Source organism: Natator depressus, chromosome 11 (assembly GCF_965152275.1).
Source record: "Natator depressus isolate rNatDep1 chromosome 11, rNatDep2.hap1, whole genome shotgun sequence".
In the NCBI taxonomy this organism is placed as follows: Eukaryota; Metazoa; Chordata; order Testudines; family Cheloniidae; genus Natator; species Natator depressus.
The window spans coordinates 46,832,250-46,850,724 of record NC_134244.1 but is presented as its reverse complement, the minus strand read 5'-3'; the positions used below and the strand labels follow the sequence as shown (position 1 = coordinate 46,850,724).

At 40.9% G+C, this 18,475-nt stretch overlaps 1 protein-coding gene across 3 annotated transcripts in view; it reads left to right on the top strand.

The window, feature by feature from the left end:
* The window catches only part of PDE1A (phosphodiesterase 1A), a 350,612-nt gene that overhangs the window by 260,054 nt on the left and 72,083 nt on the right, over positions 1–18,475 (top strand). For all 3 annotated transcript variants that reach the window (XM_074967720.1, XM_074967722.1, XM_074967721.1), the window contains one exon: positions 11,799–11,912. In XM_074967720.1, coding sequence (XP_074823821.1) covers positions 11,799–11,912 — 114 coding nt within the window. The remainder of the gene's footprint in view (positions 1–11,798; positions 11,913–18,475) is intronic.

The following is an 18,475-nucleotide window of genomic DNA, read 5'->3' as shown; positions in this document are numbered from 1 at the left end:
TTAAAATAACAGTGAAATAGATGTGATTATTGAAACCCTTAGCAACAACAATGTTTCCTGAGCAGATGCTCAGTTACAGGAGAACCTCAAAAATAATATCACAAAACCCATTTGCTGCCCTTAGAATGTGATATTTCTTACACGTTAAGAAATATCCTTCTCACATTTCACAGTATCAAGAGACAGTGGGAGATGCTGCCCAAAAATAGAAAGAAAATGTGAGATAACCAATAAGATAAGAGTGTTTTTTCAAGTTGGGACAGTGGAGTAAGAATCAGGAGACCTTAATCTGGCTCTGCCATTGACACACAGGCCTTGTCTTGACTGGCAAAATGGATGTTTTTCTGTCCTGGTAGCTTAACATGATTGAAAAGCCCTGTTAAGATGCAGGCTTACCAGCCTGAAGCCATGTTATCTGGCCGTGTTGTAGCCTAGGCACTGTTAATGCTATTCTGAGACATTAGTTTAATACTGACTCAGAAGGAAAACACACATCTACTGAATCTGTATTAGCATTTCCTTGGTCTTTCTTTGAGGTCTCTCATCCAGGTATGTGATCAGGCCTGACATTGCATAGTTTTATATGATACAGCAGGGATTCTCAAACTTCATTCGACCGCGATCCCCTTCTGACAACAAAAATTACTACACAGCCTCAAGAGGGGGGATTGAAGCCTGAGCCTTCCCAAGCCCTGCTGGTCCAGGGTTGGTGGGGCAAAGCCTAAATGTCACCATCCTGGGCAGGGGAGCGCAAAGCCAAAGCCCAAGGGCTTCTTCCCTGGGCAGGGGGCCTGTAACATGAGCCTTGCTGACCAGGGCTGAGGCCAAAGCCTGAGCCCCCAGCTGGTGGGGCTTTGGTCCAGGGCCCCAGACAGTCTAACTCCAGCCCTGGCAACCCCATTAAAATAGGGTTGTAACCCACTTTGGGGTCTCAACCCACAGTTTGAGAACTGCTGTGATACAGTATATCTCTGGTCTTCATTTTTCACATGCAATATTCATCCAGCATAAACATCCATAAGGCCATTATTTCTTTTGTTAAGATGCAAAAAGATTTCTAGACACAAATAATATTATTTTTAGCAATGATGATTAGAGAAAGTAGGGAATTCAGGTTGTGTGTGGAGGTGCACTATCTGGTTGTTTAGTACTATGTGCTATATGATTTCTATTCCTCTGATATTTTTCGATTTATGGTATTTTCGTGTTTTTGTCAGAGGCACCCTACTATTCAGATATGTACCTTTTGTTGTTTTAGGAATGCAATTAAATAAATAATAAATATTCCTCCTAGTAAAGTATAAAGTTCAGCGGTTCTTGAGACAGTTATGGGAGGGAGGGGGAGATTATTTTTATAGGGAATTGTGGAAGTCAAAAGAGAAATAGGCTAGTTTGTTTAGCTGGTATGATTGTTCTGATATTGGGTTATTATAGTCCTATTTCTTGGTTTCTCCTCTAAATGCCTGAAGTATTTTGTGCAGCTACCTGAGTTCAGAACTGATATGGGTCTAGCCATCTTGGGTTTGTTTTGCAGGGGGGGAAGGGGAATGTTTGAAACAAACAAGCGAACCGTTTTATTTTTAGTGCAGTGGGATGGTTTGTTCTTTTAACTGATGGGTCATTGGCCCCTTGCTCAAGGTGGCAATGTTTTGAATAATGATGTAATTGCTGCCTTTGGAAGTTGGGGAACTATTGGGTGAGTCATGGGTTCTGTCAATTGTGAATATTATTTAACAGGTTATTGCAAGTGTCGCCTACAGGTGGTAAAATTGGTTTCCAATTTGAGTGCTAGGTAATTTGAGGAAAATTACAATCTTACTAAAGTTACTAGAGACTTGTAAAGAACAAATCATCACTAACCACATTATTAGAATAGCTACCCTCCTCCCCCGACTTTAAATTCTAAGATACAGATTATTCCCGTTTTAGGTCTTTAAAAGTTCCTTTGAATGGCTCAAATACCCATATTTTCATAGTTATGAGTGGTTATTTACTTTTCTACACAGTAGCTCAATATTAAAATTTCTAAATAAAACATGCAATTGTACACTAAAATAAACACTAGCATGTGCCCTTACTCCACTAAACAAACAAGTATTTACCAATTTTATTTTTCAAAGGATTAATACATTTTGCACACAAGGATTATCTCAACTATTCCTGGGAATTACTGCAGTATAAGTGTTAAATGATGATAATAAACCACATTTTCCCTTTGTCTAAGTATGCTACGCTTGTTACCCAGCCATGATACTGGTGCTCAGCAAGCACCCAACTTCAGTCTAACAAAATCTGCTGCAAGAGGCGGGGTCTCTTCCCACACAATTTACAAATTGCAGATGTCCTCCTCATTCAGATTCATCCTTGCAAACCACAATTGCTAGTTTTGGAAGGAGGTTACTGATTCTCCTAAGATTAGGCTTTGTTGTCCACAAATCTAGCCAAGAATTTCTTTTGCATGATGCATCAATCACTCTGCCTCCTTTTTTGTCCTAACTTCATAATAGTTCGTTTTTCTTATTTTGTTACTATGGCCCCCTTGAGTTTTTATTATCATTATTGTTTATTATTTGTTAGCAATGCAGTTTGCAGGCCATAAATCTCCACCTCTGAGAAAGAGGTAACTGCATTCATGTCTATGTATTTGCCTAATGACTTGTCTCATATTTCCTTTCCATTTACCACAGTTAATTCAAAGGAAAATGAACACTGTTAACAGAGAAAAAGGTCCAGTACAACTGCAGCAATAATTCAGTTTTGGAACTTTCCTCTTTGTTCCTATAATTTCCTTTGTTTCTTGATGTTTTGGGCCAAGTGTGCTGTAGTTACTTGTTACTTTGTCTCATTGATTGGCATATTTACTGTTTCCTTAAACATTTGATCTCTGTACTAAATCTGTCAGCTCTTCTGCCTTAATCTCTATGGATATTTTGCTTTTATGCAACACTGAGTAACTCTCTACTGACAGTTCACATGCCATGCTCACCCATTTAATTAGTGTGGCTGCTTGGGGACGTCATTCTCTAACCTTCGCTATGTTCCAGGTAATTATAATCATACAGATTTTCCCTATGGAGTGTCCTACTCTGCCTGCTCTGGATCCGCTCCACACACTCTACCAGGCTTATTAATGCAGGAGACACAAAGTGCCATCAGTACCCACTTGTTATCATTTAATTGTACATCCTCTGTCCTTTTGTGATTGCCTGGCCTATTCTGAATCTCTTGGACATTTACTTGTGACACACAGTCAAGAGCCGAAGCTTCTGTCTGGGTCTACCTTCCCTACACAAATATGAGCCGTGATTCTAAATCATAGAAATATCAGGCTGGAAGGGATGTCAAGAGGTCATCTTGTCCAGCCCCATGCACTGTGGCAGGTCTAACTATACCTAGACCATCCCTGTATTTAAAAACCTCCAACAATAGGAATTCCACCTTAGAAGCCTATTCCAGAGCTTTAACTATCTTTATAGTTGGAAAGTCTCCCCTAAATCTAACCTAAATCTCCCTTGCTACAGATTAATCTTATTACTACTTGCCCTACCTTCAGCCTACATGAAGAACAGTTGATCAGCATCCTCTTTGTAACATCCGTTAACATATTTGAAGACTGTTTTCAGGTCCCCCCCGCAGTCTTCTTTTCTCAAGACTAAACATCCCCGGTTTCTTTAACCTTTCCTCATAGGTCAGGTTTTTGCATTTTTGTTGCTCTCCTCTGGACTCTCTCCACTTTGTCCACACACATCTTACCGTGGCACCCAATCCTGGACACAGTACTCAGGCTGAGGCCTAACCAGGGCCAAGCAGAGTGGCACAGTTATCTTCCGTGTCTTACATACAACACTCCTGTTAATACACTCCAGAATATTACTCTTTTCTTAGCTGCATTACATTGTTGACTCATAAGCAATTTGTGACCCACTATAACCAATTGATCCTTTTCCAGCAGTATGACTGCCTAGCCAGTTATTCTCCATTTTATATTTGTGCATTTGACTTTCTTCTTCCTAAGTGGAGTACTTTGCACTTGTCTTTATTGAATTTCATCTTCTTGGTTTCAGACCAATTCTCCAATTTGTCAAGTTACTTTAAATTGTAATCCTGTCCTCTGAAGTGCTAGCAACCCCTTATAGCTTGGTGTCATCATTCACAAATTTTATAAGCATACTCTCCACTCCATTGCCAAAGTCATTAATGAAAATATTGAATTGTACTGGACCTAGGAGAAGACCTCTGTGAAATCCCAATAGATACATGCTCCCAGATTGACAGCAAACTACTCTGAGTGCAGTTTTTCAACCAGTTGTGCACCCACCATATAGTAATTTCATCTAGATCACATTTCCCTAGTTTGCCTATGAGAATGCTATGTGGGACCATGTCAAAGCCTTACTGAAATCAAGATATATCCTGTGCAGTGTGGAGCATATTTTGAAGAGCTCCCATCTGCTAGGCTAGTAACCTTGTCAAAGAAGGCAACCTGTGCTATCTTTGTAATGTCATATTGTAGGGTCGAAGTGGCTGACAGGCAGATTTCCCAGAGGGCCCCAGGATTTATAGGTTCCCCATAGAATCCCTCCACTGGGTGGCAATTTAAGCATTAATCCATATCCAATCTCTGCATGCCCCAACAAAATTTAGATCCATCTATGTGGGATTGGATGCATCAGTGGAGAAGAGTGGAGCTAGGAGCTGGAATGGGGATACTCGGAGGGCTTGACCTGGCTCCCCTCTGCTGCCTATTGTATTTTTAATTTAACATTCTATGCTGTGATCTGAGGTTCCCTACAGTACATGCCATGGCAGCATAACAAATTCAAACACTGAGGGAGCAGTGCACATGGCAGACCAAGTACTGAGGCAGCCTGGCCTACTGGAGAACCACAACATGAAGTAGTGTCCGTGGTGTGCCAATCTCATCTGAGGGAAGCAAAGAGAATCCCTGCCCCTAGACCTTTTGATATTAGTGTTAGGCAGATCGTCTGAATGTGCAAATGGCGGTGGGTGGGTGGGAGGGATGAGGATGCAGGCATCTCTAAGTTACTGGTTTTCTTTGTAGGGAGCAGGCATCTCTTGGAGGGGGAGTGCAGGAAATACGTCTGTGTGGACATCTAGATCCATCTTAGCCTCCATGTGAGAGGCCTCTCTGCATGTCTGTAAGTGAATGATGGAGCAGCAGCATTTGCAAGTGGTGTGCAGGGTAGAGTGTGGTGTGGATGAAGGGAGGATTGAGGTGCAGTGGTTAAGGAGAGACTGAGAAATTCAAAAGTTAAAATTAGAAGAGAGAAAGAGGGACGGTTAGAAAAGAGTAAGACAGAAGAAAAGGAAGAAGAGGGTGGAGAAGAGGAAGAAAATACTAAGGAAGATTAGAAAGAAGGAATGAGAAAATGAAAATAAAGGGGAAGAAGGAATAGAACAATACAGGAAAAGAAAGGAGGTGGAGAAATAGTGGAGACAGTGTCAGGAAAAAAAACAATTATTGATGTTTATTTGTTGAACATAGTGAGTTCACCACTGTCAGAAACACGGGATGACACAGTCCCTGTCCTAGAACTTACAGTCCAAAGCCCTGATCTTGCAAAGAGCAGCACTGACTTCAGTGGGGCTCCAAGTGAGTGCAGAAATCCACCCACAGGTTTCACTTTTCAGGACCGTGGCCTAAATCAGATTCTGTGCTTTTAAACTCAGTTGCCCTGGCTTTACTAGCATTTGTGTGGGGAATGCAAAAGGGGAAATCTTTAAAGTAATTTGAGAGCATACGTAGTGCTGTCAGACAGACTATATTTCCAAAAGGGAGGAAGAGAGCAGAAGAACTGCCTCCTTCCCCTGTTTGCCTCTGTGCAGGGCCCAGAGACATTCCTAGTCCTAAAGGGTTAGCCCTAGAGAACAGTCGGCAGTACTGTGGTCATGTGCCCTATACATACCTGCGATAGGAGGGGTGGTTCGTGGTGGTCCTGTGAAACAGCCAGCAGATCTGGGTCTGCACTCTCTAAGAGGATGCAGCAGAATCCAGTTCTCCTAGAGGAACCATGCCTAGTTCAGACACAATATCTCAGGGAGCTCCCCCTAAACAGGGGCTCTTTGTGTTGGTCTTCACTTCTTCTCTTCCCTCACCCCACACCCCACGCTTCTATGTCTTGAAAGGCTTTACTTCTAATGCTTCCATTACTAGGTTATCTTCTTTGATATGCAGTTCAATGGGTAAATGACCAGTTAATTAAGATGAAACTCTATTCCTATCATTTTCTCCGCTAATTTGAATTGAAAGAGGACTTTCCACCTACTGGTCTGATAATTTTCATGTCTACATTTGACTGTAGCCTCGTTTAGTGATTCAAACAATCAAATCATAGTCATTAATTGTATTTGCCGTCCTATTGAACTCTTCATGGTTATCTCTCCCATCACCTTCGTGACCCTGGGCTGGCTACTATAAATTTTCTGCATTGGAGCCAAAAATACAAAAATAATGCCGGTTCTAAATTAGATGTTTCATCATTCTGCCTGTCAAGGAATTCTTTAAATTATAGACACTCATTTGAATTTTATTTCCTAATCTTTAACTTTCAGAATAGACATTAGGATTTTGTCTTTCAAAAAACCCTTGCCCCGTTTTTATGAGGATGAACTTGGCACCGGACAGCGTTCATTTGAAAATGGAATGCTGATTTCTCATTCCAACACTTCATGTGACTATAGCAGTATGCCACTATAACTGCAGATATGATAGTTTAGTTGTAATAATAATAAAAAGAAATGATGTCCCCTGTTTCTATTTGTCCTATACGGGCTAAGTCCTGCCCTGGTCAGATCAGGAATTGGGAGAGTAGAAGCAGTGCTCAGTGTATTCTCTCAGTAGGGTGACTTTTAGCTAAAACAGATTTCTTGCAGAGAAGGCTAGGGGCAGTGTGGAGCACATTTTGAAGAGCACCTAAATTGTGTCATTCCCTTCCCTTCCCACAGTGAAGGACACACAAACTACCACACCTTCCCTCTGGCTGCATCCCCCCACTTCCCATCCTGGGACACAGTCCCATCCCCCTACCCCCAGATTCTGACCCGTATTTTAAAATTCCTTTTCCAAAAGAAGTTTTAAAGATTTCTCTGTTTCATAAGGGTATTTTTCTACAGGGCGGATCTGAGAGAAATACCACAAAAGGTGCTCAGGCCCCGCCCACTCGCTCTGTGCGTCTTCCTGCTTGTCTCTTCAGCAGGCAGCATCAAGTGTTGAGGTAAAGGCTCTTATCTTTCAAACACCTTCCTGAACTTGTAGAGGAGTCCCGTGAAGGAAGAATCATCCCTATCACTGTTCCTATCACCCAGTCCCCATGGGCCTTTGGCCCCTTGCTGAGGTCTGGGGTGGAAACTCTCCAGGTTTCCATTGCTTTCCTGCTCTTTGCAGGGCGCTGAGGAGGAAAGAACTACTCTCCCTTGGTTCTCCAGGTTTTAGTTATTCCCCAGCCTCCGTGTAGGGGATTCCCTACCCCACCAGGCTTCTCCTTCTCTCTAGTCCTATGCAAGATTCTAATGTGTGAAGAAAGGGGGCTCATCCAGCAGGCTATTACAGCTCCTCTTATTCCCCTGCTCCTTGTGGAGATTGTAGGAAAAGGAGACTCTTCTGACCCAAGCTTTTCTGCTGCTCTTATTGAAGAAGACCCTTTTGCAGAACCAGAATGAGCTCCCCAGACCAGCAGTCCATGTCATCATGTTAGTCTAGGAGACAAGTGCACCTTTCCATCAGCAAAACCATGAAACTGACAATATGCAAAGTGCTAACAAGTGCACAAAATAAACAAAGTGTGTGTGTGTGGGGGGGGGAGACAGAAGAACATTATTTCTTATTAAGTTTCTACTGGAGTAATTTTAGGGATTCCTTGTAATTACAGTGGTAAAAAAAATCAAACAAATGTGATTTTTCATGTTCCTTTAAGTTCTCTATCTCAGGGTCTTTAATAAAACCCCATATTTATATCTGCACTGATGCTCTGTGGCCTCTTCACTCATTAAAATACAGCAGGGAACTCTTTAAAATGTTTGAGTAAACACATACTGATGAACTATAAGTGCTTGGTGCTTTGGCATATGATGATTCTCTTTCAGTATTAAGAGCCACTCAGTCACTTCTTGCAGATTACTAAAATCCATTTAACTAGATGAGCTTCTGCTTCTAGATATTTATTCTTTACTTGAACAAATAAGCAAGTCAAACTGCATATCAGTTATTTAAATAATACAGCACTATTATTTTGACTCTTCTTTCCCTTCTTTATACATACATACATACATACAAATTAATCTCTTGTGTAGTGAGGCACAATTCCATTAGCTTCTGAGGAGTTGCAGCTGCTTACAGCAGGGCAGAATTTGGTCTGTTGTGTGTCCTGATTATTACTAATTTATACAGTCCCTTCATAGCTGTGAAGGTTAAAGTGGGCTCACTGCACATCATTCTGCTTGAAGTAGTTATGACTTCATGTCTTTTGGGAGAGTTTAATGGATCTCCTAGGGGTTTATTGCTTAAGGTTTAATTTTTTGCTTTTTCTACTCTAAATTAGAATCTGTACTTGAGATAAAAAAAAATTAAACCACCCACTCAGCTAATGAAAATGCATGTGTAAAAGAAAGCAGATTTCAGTATTCCAACCAGGAACAGGTGGAAGGCATTGGGGCATTAAAATATGTATGTATTTATATATGGCCCTGGTCTGATCTATCCAGATAGCTGCAGACAGAGCTAAAATAATTTAAACCTAACTGAGTTGTTCATTTTCTTATAATGTTGGTGAAGTCAGAACTGATCACTTCAATTTTCATGGGGAGGGGTGTAAAAGGCTAGTTTGGTGTTATGTATATATGCTACAGTACATAACATTGGGCCTGATTTTGCTCTTACTTACACAAGTGTAAATCAGGAGTTGAAATCAAGGGGGTTACCCTGGTGTGAAACAGATTCAAAACCCAGATGTGTCATGAGCCTCAGAAATTCTGGTACCCACACATGATGTAAATCACCAGTTTATGAATGTCAGACTGTTTTGCTGAAAACTCAGCAATCCCTGAAAGCAATCCTGACCTAACCTCAGAATCCTTGTTAAAGCCAGTTTAAAAAATTCAGGTGGTTAATATCTACTTCCACAAAGAGCTGCCGGGGAACATGTGACTTGCTCCTGCTATTATTGACATCAGTCACACAACTGTTGGTGACTTCAGAGGAGCAGTATTGATCCTTTAAAAACATTGCTTACCAAGAATATCCCCAAGGGCCTGATTTCTGCAAGGAATGCTGAGACTAAGGTTACCAGTTTTGGTTGGACATATTCCTGGAGGTTTCATCACATGACATACTTTTTAATTAAAGATTAATCTTTAATTTCTGGAGACTCCGGCAACTCTAGCTGAGACCAGGACATATCTGTACTCATGTCAGAACAATATAGAGAAAAAATAGCTTGGTTTCTATGGTTGATTACTTAGATTGTAAACTCTTTGGGACAGAGACTGTCTTTTTGTTTTTTGTCTGTAGCGCGCATAGCACAATGCAATCGTGGTCCATGCCTGAGCCATGACGCTGGTGATGATAATATGGTACTTTTATTCTTTAAATGGATTGTAAGAGTTTTGCTGCAAATAGCATTTTAATTTTTTAAATCCATAAATTTTAATCGAGTGATCCAATACTGAGTACAGGTCTAATAAAAATCATAATGAATGGACATTGGCTCCACATTACATTTAATTAATTAACCTTTATCTTAGTGTCTCACCGGAACCACAGGGATAGGAAATATAACACTTTTTCACAAAAGGGGCACAAATATGAAATTATTTCTGAAGGGAGATTCAGATTTACTGAAACTGATTCTCAATTTAAATGCACTTCTTCAGCCAAAAGCTTGCACTGCTACATTAGCTTGAAAAAAGTCAAGATAATAGTTTTAATAAAATTATATTAAAAGGAATGAAGTGGCATATTTCATTTTAAAGATATGCTTTTCTCTTTTCATATAATCCTGTGGTTCATTTCAGCATTGAAAGAAAATAAATTGCCGTCTTCGAAAAAGGAAAATGCATCTTTGAAAAACCTATACACCTCAGGTCTGGATAGTTTTCAGGGGATTAATTTTTCTCCATTAGCCTCAAAGGTCTTGTCTGGTCAAGCAGGAAGAAAAGGGTTATGGCTCCTTTAATAGTTCACCCCCTCTTGTGGGTTGGGATGGGGGCATCATCTGAGCTGCGGGCTGGCAGGAGAAGCTCAGGTAAGCCAGTGGTTCTCTGTGGACCAGGTGGAGGGTATATATATTCTGTTCTGCCAGATAGAGCCCTCTCCCACATCAGTTGCTCCAGTGCATGGGATTGCTGTAGGCCAGGTTTTTGTGATCTCCTGTGGCCATTTCACTGATCACCTCTTTTGAGACTGGTAAGGAATTTTTCCCTCACTTCCAGATTGGCTGGAGCAGGATTTTTTTGTTTTATTTTCACCTTCCCCACAACAGCTCCAGGACTTGCCTAGATACGTTAGGAGGAATGGTTCAAGTTGTCACAACTTGGCAGGTGCCCAGTGCAGGTACTCGTTCCATAGGCGGTCTGGTTCCCTGATAAACTGGAATGGGAAGTGGACTTAGGGGAAGGCATCCCCTAAAGAATCTGGGGAACAGGATTAGGGCTTCTAATATCTGGCACTGTGAGAAGACAAGTCCCTTTACCCTCATATGAGGGGAGAGTGGTGGGATCCTAGTAACAGTCTGGGGACAGCTGGGGGAGGGGGTGCTGATAGCAGCCTTCCCCCAATAGGTGCAAATGATTAAGGGAGGAATCATGACCTGCACTGTACAAGTTATTGCCAGGTAGCTCTCAGAGGAGTTCAGTTAATAAAGTTGTGGCCTAATTAAACCACATCCCGTGTATCTTGCTTTTCTTCCTGTATGTCTGGGACAACAGTGAACTGTCATTGATAAGACTGAAGTTTCATTGCTCTACATGGTTAGCTTAAGCAGGCTCAGAACTGAGTTTCCCCCATCAATGGGAATGGATGGAATCTGATGATCAAATAGCTTAGTAGTATAAATTGATTGCCATGGACACTTAAATGGAAGCATTTAACTTTTGGGTGTATCCACGTTTATAATGCATAAGCATGTTCTCAAAACCAAAATAAAAAAACACGGGGGAATATGTTTGGATTTTTCTAATGCTATAGTTACCACCTTCTAGCTGGCAAAAACGATGAATCCTCTCTAAACAAATGAAAGCAATAGAGCTTTAGTTTAAAAACAAAAGCAAAATCTGAGGCTAAAATGTATTGGAGGAGAAAATAAAAATGAAAACAGGAATTGAAGCTAGGTATACAGAAGGCTAACATTTCACTGCACCTTGTTGACAGATGATTGTTTTTAAAGGGCAGGCCTTTTAGAACTAAAACAACTTCTTGCTAATATCATTGGTTATGTATAAATTAGAGACACAACCTTCATAGGTATAATCATAATATTTTTTAAAAATATTTGTGCTGATAATTATTGAGCTCCTCTGATTTTACTGAAAGTTATCTTAATTATCTCCTCTTAATATGTTACAAATTCATAACGTTGTAAAAATGCACTGCTCATTACTACTATCTGTGTTCTAAAAACAGGTGCTTTTTAATAGAAAAGAGACAAGATAAAGGTTTCCTGCTTGCGCTGTGGACAACTGTATTATTTCCTAAACTCCAGATAGAATACAGTGACTAAAATAGCTGCTAGATTTTTATGAATCCAAGAACATACAATGATGTGTTTATTTTGGTTTTTTTACAGATTAAGATGCCTGGTCAAGCAACTGGAGAAAGGTGATGTTAATGTGGTGGATTTAAAAAAGAATATTGAATATGCAGCGTCTGTGTTGGAAGCAGTTTATATTGATGAAACCAGGTAAGTCTTCAAGGGGGAAAAACGAGTTTTATGATGGGGGCTTATATTCGACCATTGGTGTTTGCTCTTAATGCCAACTGACATCAGCTGATGCTTAGCAGAAGACATAAGGACAGAATATGGCTCTTAGGTCGTAAGAGCAAGTGAAGGTATTTAAGATTCAGGGGATCAAATGTCACCTTCTGGAGAGCTTGCTCAGTTCCCATTTACTTTAATGGGAAAATGGGTGAAGCACAATCCTATGTCATGAGAATTTATGGATGGGTATAACTGAAAAATCCAGCGGCCAGATTCTGATACTCTTCATCACTGTGAAGGGTACTTTACAGCACGAACATGCCTGTTGAAGAGACGGAGAGTTGTTGTCAAGTGAAATGCTAATGAAGCTAAGTCTGAGAATCGTAATCTGGCCCACAATAAAGAACTTGAAAAACTAGGATTTGTTTTATTCTATTTTTCACAAATATAAAAACTTGATGATTGTTACTAGAATTATTACTTGCAATTATTTTTTTCAATGGTTTGACTTTAATGAGACTGTAAATTCTAAATATTCCTATATGTGACTTCTTGAAATAATTCTAAGACTTGCTCTGTAAGTGAAGTTAAACTAACTGTAAGGCAACTTTCTGGTGTTTCCCTAGGTCTTATATTTCACTGTACTGACCTTTTAAAGTTTTCTCCTGAACTGAATGTGCTTCCAAGAATGCCTGTCAAAGCTTCTCCAACATTATTTGGATGTCCAATGTGTGTCTGGTCCTGTTTCCTTATTCAATTTAAGAATGCCTGACCTTTTAATAATCATTTCAAGGACCTAACTCATCTCAGTGTGCTTAATACACTATTGGAAGGCGCTCAGATACTATGGTGATAAGCGCAGCATATGAACCTTTATAGAATAGAATAGCTTCTACGTTTAGAAAGATGGATGGAAATACTCATGTAATATTTCTGTTCCCTTTCCTTTAAAGCGAAACCTTCACATACCAAGCATTGCACATCTATAATTTTGAAGGCTCTCCCATGGGGGGGGGGGGGGTTGTGGGGCTTGCTCCACTCTGAAAAAAGAGCAAATGAAATCACTGCAAAATAAATTGACCTTCAGCAGCAGTCTGTGCACCATTCACAGGAGTTCACATCACAGACTAATTCTTGCATCGGAAGGAGCCAGGCAGGATCAGCTGCTGCATGTTCCTGTCGTTAGCATGTGCATATTCCTGTAAGGGGTTGCAAAGCTGCAACACCAGAAGAACTTTACTGAGTAGCCTGTCAGCCATTACACAGCACTGAGAGGCACTTTCAAAAGTGCCCGGAATGTCCCCAGTTGGGCAAGGTACTTAAGCACAGGACCTAATGTAAAGCACCTTAGGAGTCTCGTTGACCTCTGTCCATGTGCTCTAAGGAACATTGCGCTTTTAAGTTAGAAATGTGCTTAAATATTTAGCTGACTTGGAGGTGTAATGAGCATATACAAAGCTAAGCCAAGTCCCAGTGCCCACCCTGAAATGCTGACCCTAGAGCTACTACTGGCAAACCATCTGCAAAGATGCTAAGGTAGAGGGCTTGAGGCTCAGGCCTTGTCTCCATGAGAAAGCTACACCAGTTTAATTTAATTCATTTTATACTGATTTAGTTAAACTGGTGCAAACCCCTTGTGGACATTTACTTCAGTTTATCTTAAATCAGTTCCTAATTGACTAAAGCTAAACCAAAATAAACCTGCTTTAAAGTGAACTGAGTGTCCACTCACGGCTTTTGGTTTAACGAAGGCTGTTTAAAAATCACACCCTTTAGCCTCTGTGGGTTCCTCAGGTGAACAAGCCCTCAGAAAAGTATGCTGCACATTTCTTTGGGCTATGCCTTTCCCAGTAATAATTGATGTTGTAATATTGCAATGCTGCTCATTTCCCCTAGGACAGAAAATTTTGTTTTTTAAAAAGAAAAGGAGTACTAGTGGCCTCTTAGAGACTAACCAATTTATTTGAGCATAAGCTTTCGTGAGCTACAGCTCACTTCATCGGATGCATCCAATGAAGTGAGCTGTAGCTCACGAAAGCTTATGCTCAAATAAATTGGTTAGTCTCTAAGGTGCCACTAGTACTCCTTTTCTTTTTGCGAATACAGACTAACACGGCTGCTACTCTGAAACCTTTGTTTTTTAAATCTCTCCAGCATGACGTGCCCACTGCCAGTGATAAACAATTATTTTCTCATGATTGCTTGCACAGCTCACTTCCCCAGGAATCTTTAGAAAGTTCTTTACCACTTTACTTCAAAGGGGAGCATGCAGTTCATAGTGATTGGTTCTTCTATTGCTACATGGCCAAACAAAGCATGTAATTCCCATTAGCAATAATGGGAGATGTGTTAATGGATTTCAGCATAGTCAGCCGTAGACAAAGGCATAAAGCACTGCAGCTGAGGGGAGAGTATTCTCGCCATCCACTTCTCAAACACTGTGGTTAGAGGGACATACCATTCCTAACTCAGTTCTCAGTAGGAGTACCATGACTACGTACATAATGTGAGTTTTGGCTCTTCTCAAACATAGGGTACTGTAGAGATATGAACAGAGCCATTATAATGAAGTAGCTAGGCCTTTATGGCTTTGTGTGGAAGGACATCACAGAGCAGGTCTAAGCCCCCATGATGGCCAGCAGGTAGAATTCCATACAAATAGCAGGATAACATGCCACACAAACATATTCTGTGGCTGGAACAGGTGCATTACATTTAGTGTAAGCAAATCCTCAAATGAGTTACTCACCATTAGGGGGCTAGCAGGCTTATTATGACTGCCTAAATAAGAGCAAATATATGTAATTTCACACTGGTTTGGAAAATTCCCATTCCCTGCAGGCTACTTTTCTAAGGAGACTAGTTTTATGTCCTGAGACTATTAAAATACTTTCAAGAACTGTAACTAAATCTTTGAATAAAGGACTTTTTGCTCTTCTCTGACCTTATGCAAAGCAACATTTATTCTTAAAACAATTCTCTGTATTGGTAATCTCATATTTCACAGCACTAAATTGAAAGAAACCTGAGAGATTTTTCTTTCTTTTTTACTCTAGTGATAATTTGTATTCTCAAATGCAATTTCAAAATGAGTGCTGACCTCAGTTCCAAACCCATCAAGTTCTGGCAGCATTCCCTTTTATAAATGTATGCCCAGCTGTAAAGCAGCCCTGCTAGTATTTTGTATTATACACAAACACATACATATAACAGCTTTTCTTACCTATGTTTCTAGTGGCTCGTTAAATAATAAAAATGGAAATAATTTTTAAAATGAAATTTACTTTTCATCATTTGTTATTTGTTTACTTATTGTGTGTGTGTGAGAGAGAGAGAGATAGAGAGACAGTTTGACCCACGATGTGTACACAATCTGCTGCCCAACCCTGAGCCAGTTCACAGCCGTATATTTACAAAATATTCTCTCTGGAGCTCCTTAAAGTCTTGATTCTGCACCACTGAAATCAATTTGGAAATTAAAAGAGCTATTGTTCAGCACAGGGAACAGAAATCTCCATTATAATGTATTCATAATAATACTAGCTCTTTTACATAGCACTCTGCCATGGGTAATGCAGAAAAGGTAACTGCATTTTAATCAGCCTTAGTGGTAAACTCTGTTCCAAATCCTCAGTATAAAGTTTTTAGGTATAATCCATAGACAAATTCTCTCCAGTCTTTGGGGAGGAAATCTGCTATATGGCAGGAATGATAAAATATTAAGTCCCCGTGAATGAAGTAGGAAGAAACAATTCTGTGTGGTCACAGTTACTACCCATCTAAACAGGTGCTTTGCCCCACACAAGGTTTGTCCAATGAGAATTTGGAATGGAATTAAATTTATCTATTAGCAGATTAAAAATAATAGACTAGATCATCAAAGGATGGGTTAATCCATCCTTCTTGTAGTACTCTGAAAGCATTTAGTCCCAGATATTTTGAGTCTGAATATGCACTTCTTAATAATGCAAATAGACTTCAACAAGAGATTTGCTTACTTAAGGACTGCAGCAGAGGGTTCTTTAATTAGCACTACTTTACTTAGTAGATATTTGTCAGCAGATACCTTTATCGGCAAATACACGTTGTGTTGAATCCAAACTCAGTCCCTTCCTGGGATTTCATTTATTAACAGAAAAACTTACAATAAAATAATGTAGGCCCTGATCCTGCAAATATGTAACATGTAGCCAACCTGCTGCTCTTACACAGAGCACAACTGAAATCAGTGGGGCTCTGCATGCCCAATATTCCTCCTGTGTGCTACACATTACAAGATGAGCCCCATGAGGTTCAGTTCAAACTTTTTGCCCCAGACTTCACTGCTCGTAGGGTTCCTCCCTCCAGACTGCTCATCCTATATCCTTTGTAAGAGCCACTCTTACCTCTCATATCCAAATGAGGTAATGAGCCAGCGAAACCCACCCAATCCTTTCCAAGCAGAATCAACACATGCTAACAGGATGGGGTGTTCTTGGTGAACACTGCCAGCCTGTTATGCTATGACTTAAGGAGCTATTGCTATCCATATTTGTACATTATACTTCATTCGAGTCAGAGGAGAAGACTGGGTCTCCATAGAAAAGTTGGGTGTATATTTCTGTAAGTAAAATTGCCAGAACCTTGTTGGTTTATTTACAGGATGCAACACATATTGAAACTGGGCCTTAGAATGAAGCTGTTTAATACAGTAAGAAGGAAATCTTTCAGGTTCTCCTGTTTTCCTTCTGTCTGGTTCCGTCTTGCTCTACACGCTATTGTATCATCTGAGAATGTGGTAGAAAATTCTTCCTCTTAAGATTTTACTATCCTTTTCCAAGAAATATGCTAACAGCTTCATTTATGCAGTGCTGAAAGTAGTCATCTTAGAAAGTAGCCTGGCAGTTGGGAAAGCCTTTCAGAGCTATGTGAAATTGTTTTCCTTTTGGGCAGCGATTGTAAATGTCTCATTAAAAAAGCTGAAGCCTTCAATCTTCAAAGGAGGCTTTTGACAGTTCCTGAGTGAGTGAGAAATCTTAAAGCAAAAAGAAGTCAGAATGTGTCCATGGTAGGAAAGCTGGTTTATTATGAGTTTGGTAGTCTGCCACTCCATTTTAAATATTCCTGTGTTACTCTTTTAATATCCAAGTGGGAAATGAAAAACATAACAATGAAAGTAAGTTTCTTAAAGTCACCATCATTTTGTAGTGATACCTGTTTAAGTTTACTGATTTTTGCTATTCTGGATCATTAGAAGTTGCTGCAAATTTTCTATTTTAAAGAGAAATGAAAATGTCAGTAACTGAATAAAAGAGCTGAAGTCTTAATTATCTGCTGAGAATACAGATTCAACAATGCTCCTGTGAAACTGCCATTTTGTACTCTGATGTCAACATGTCTCTCATGTTAAACAAGGTTAACCTGAGCCTCCAGGTGCTGCAAAAAGTAGTGCTGGTTATTCGTGAGGTCTTCTCTCTTTAGTACTTAACCAATGCCCCAGGAGAACGTGAGGGAGAACTGGAGGTTTTATTTTTCAGGAAAGACATAGGATCTGATTCTTCTGCCATTTAAACATGTTTTTGCTGGGATTCCATCCGAGACCTTTTACACTTGGCTTATCCAGAACATCTTTTCCGGTTCTGGGTGAACACGTCATCCAGTTCTCTGGGATCTAAAAAGTCAGTTCGAATCCAGATTTTGTCACTCAGGCTCCTTTATTTGGCATACAGTAAAGCTATGCTGAGGTGATCAGACTGAAGCATAGGTGGTGGGTATAGGACATACCACACATCCAAAGTTAGACAGAAAACCTCTTTCTTTATATATATTTTCACAGTACATTGCATTTACTATACATTGCATCACACAGTTTGGGACTGGTTTGGTTACTTTGAAAGAACGAATCCCTGCGCAGCATGCTCTGCCCATGCATTTTCCATGTGGAATCTGATCTTTAAATTCCAGGTTTGTTGTCCATTATCCCTATCATTAAGGTAGGGGTGGGCAAACTACAGCCCGTGAGCCGTTTTAAGCCAGTCTGCGAGCTCCAACTGGGGAGCAGGGTCGGGGGCTGCTCCACACAGCTCCCAGAAGCCACGGCATAGCCCCCTTCCTTGCTCCTATGCGCTCCAATGGCCCCAAGTGGCTCCCAGAAGCAGCAGCATGTCCCTTCTCCGGCTCCTACGCGGTGCCTGCGGATGGGGCAGTGTGCAGAGCTGCCTGGCTGTGCCTCCGCATAGGAACTGAAGAAGGGACATGCTGCTGCTTTCGGGAGCCGCTTGAGGTAAGTGCCACTGGGAGCCTACACCCCTGAGCCTCTCCCCAGGCCCCAACCTCATACCCCAGCCCTAATCCCCCTCCCTCCCTCCAAACCCCTTGATCCCAGCCCAGAGCACCCTCCTGCACCCCAAACCTCTCATCCCCAGCCCCACCCCAGAGCCCGCACCCCTTCCCACACCACACCTTCCTACCCCAGCCCGGAGCCCTCTCCCGCACCCTGAACTCCTCATTTCTGGACCCACCCCAGAGCCCGCACCCCCAATCAGAGCCCTCAGCCTCCCGCACCC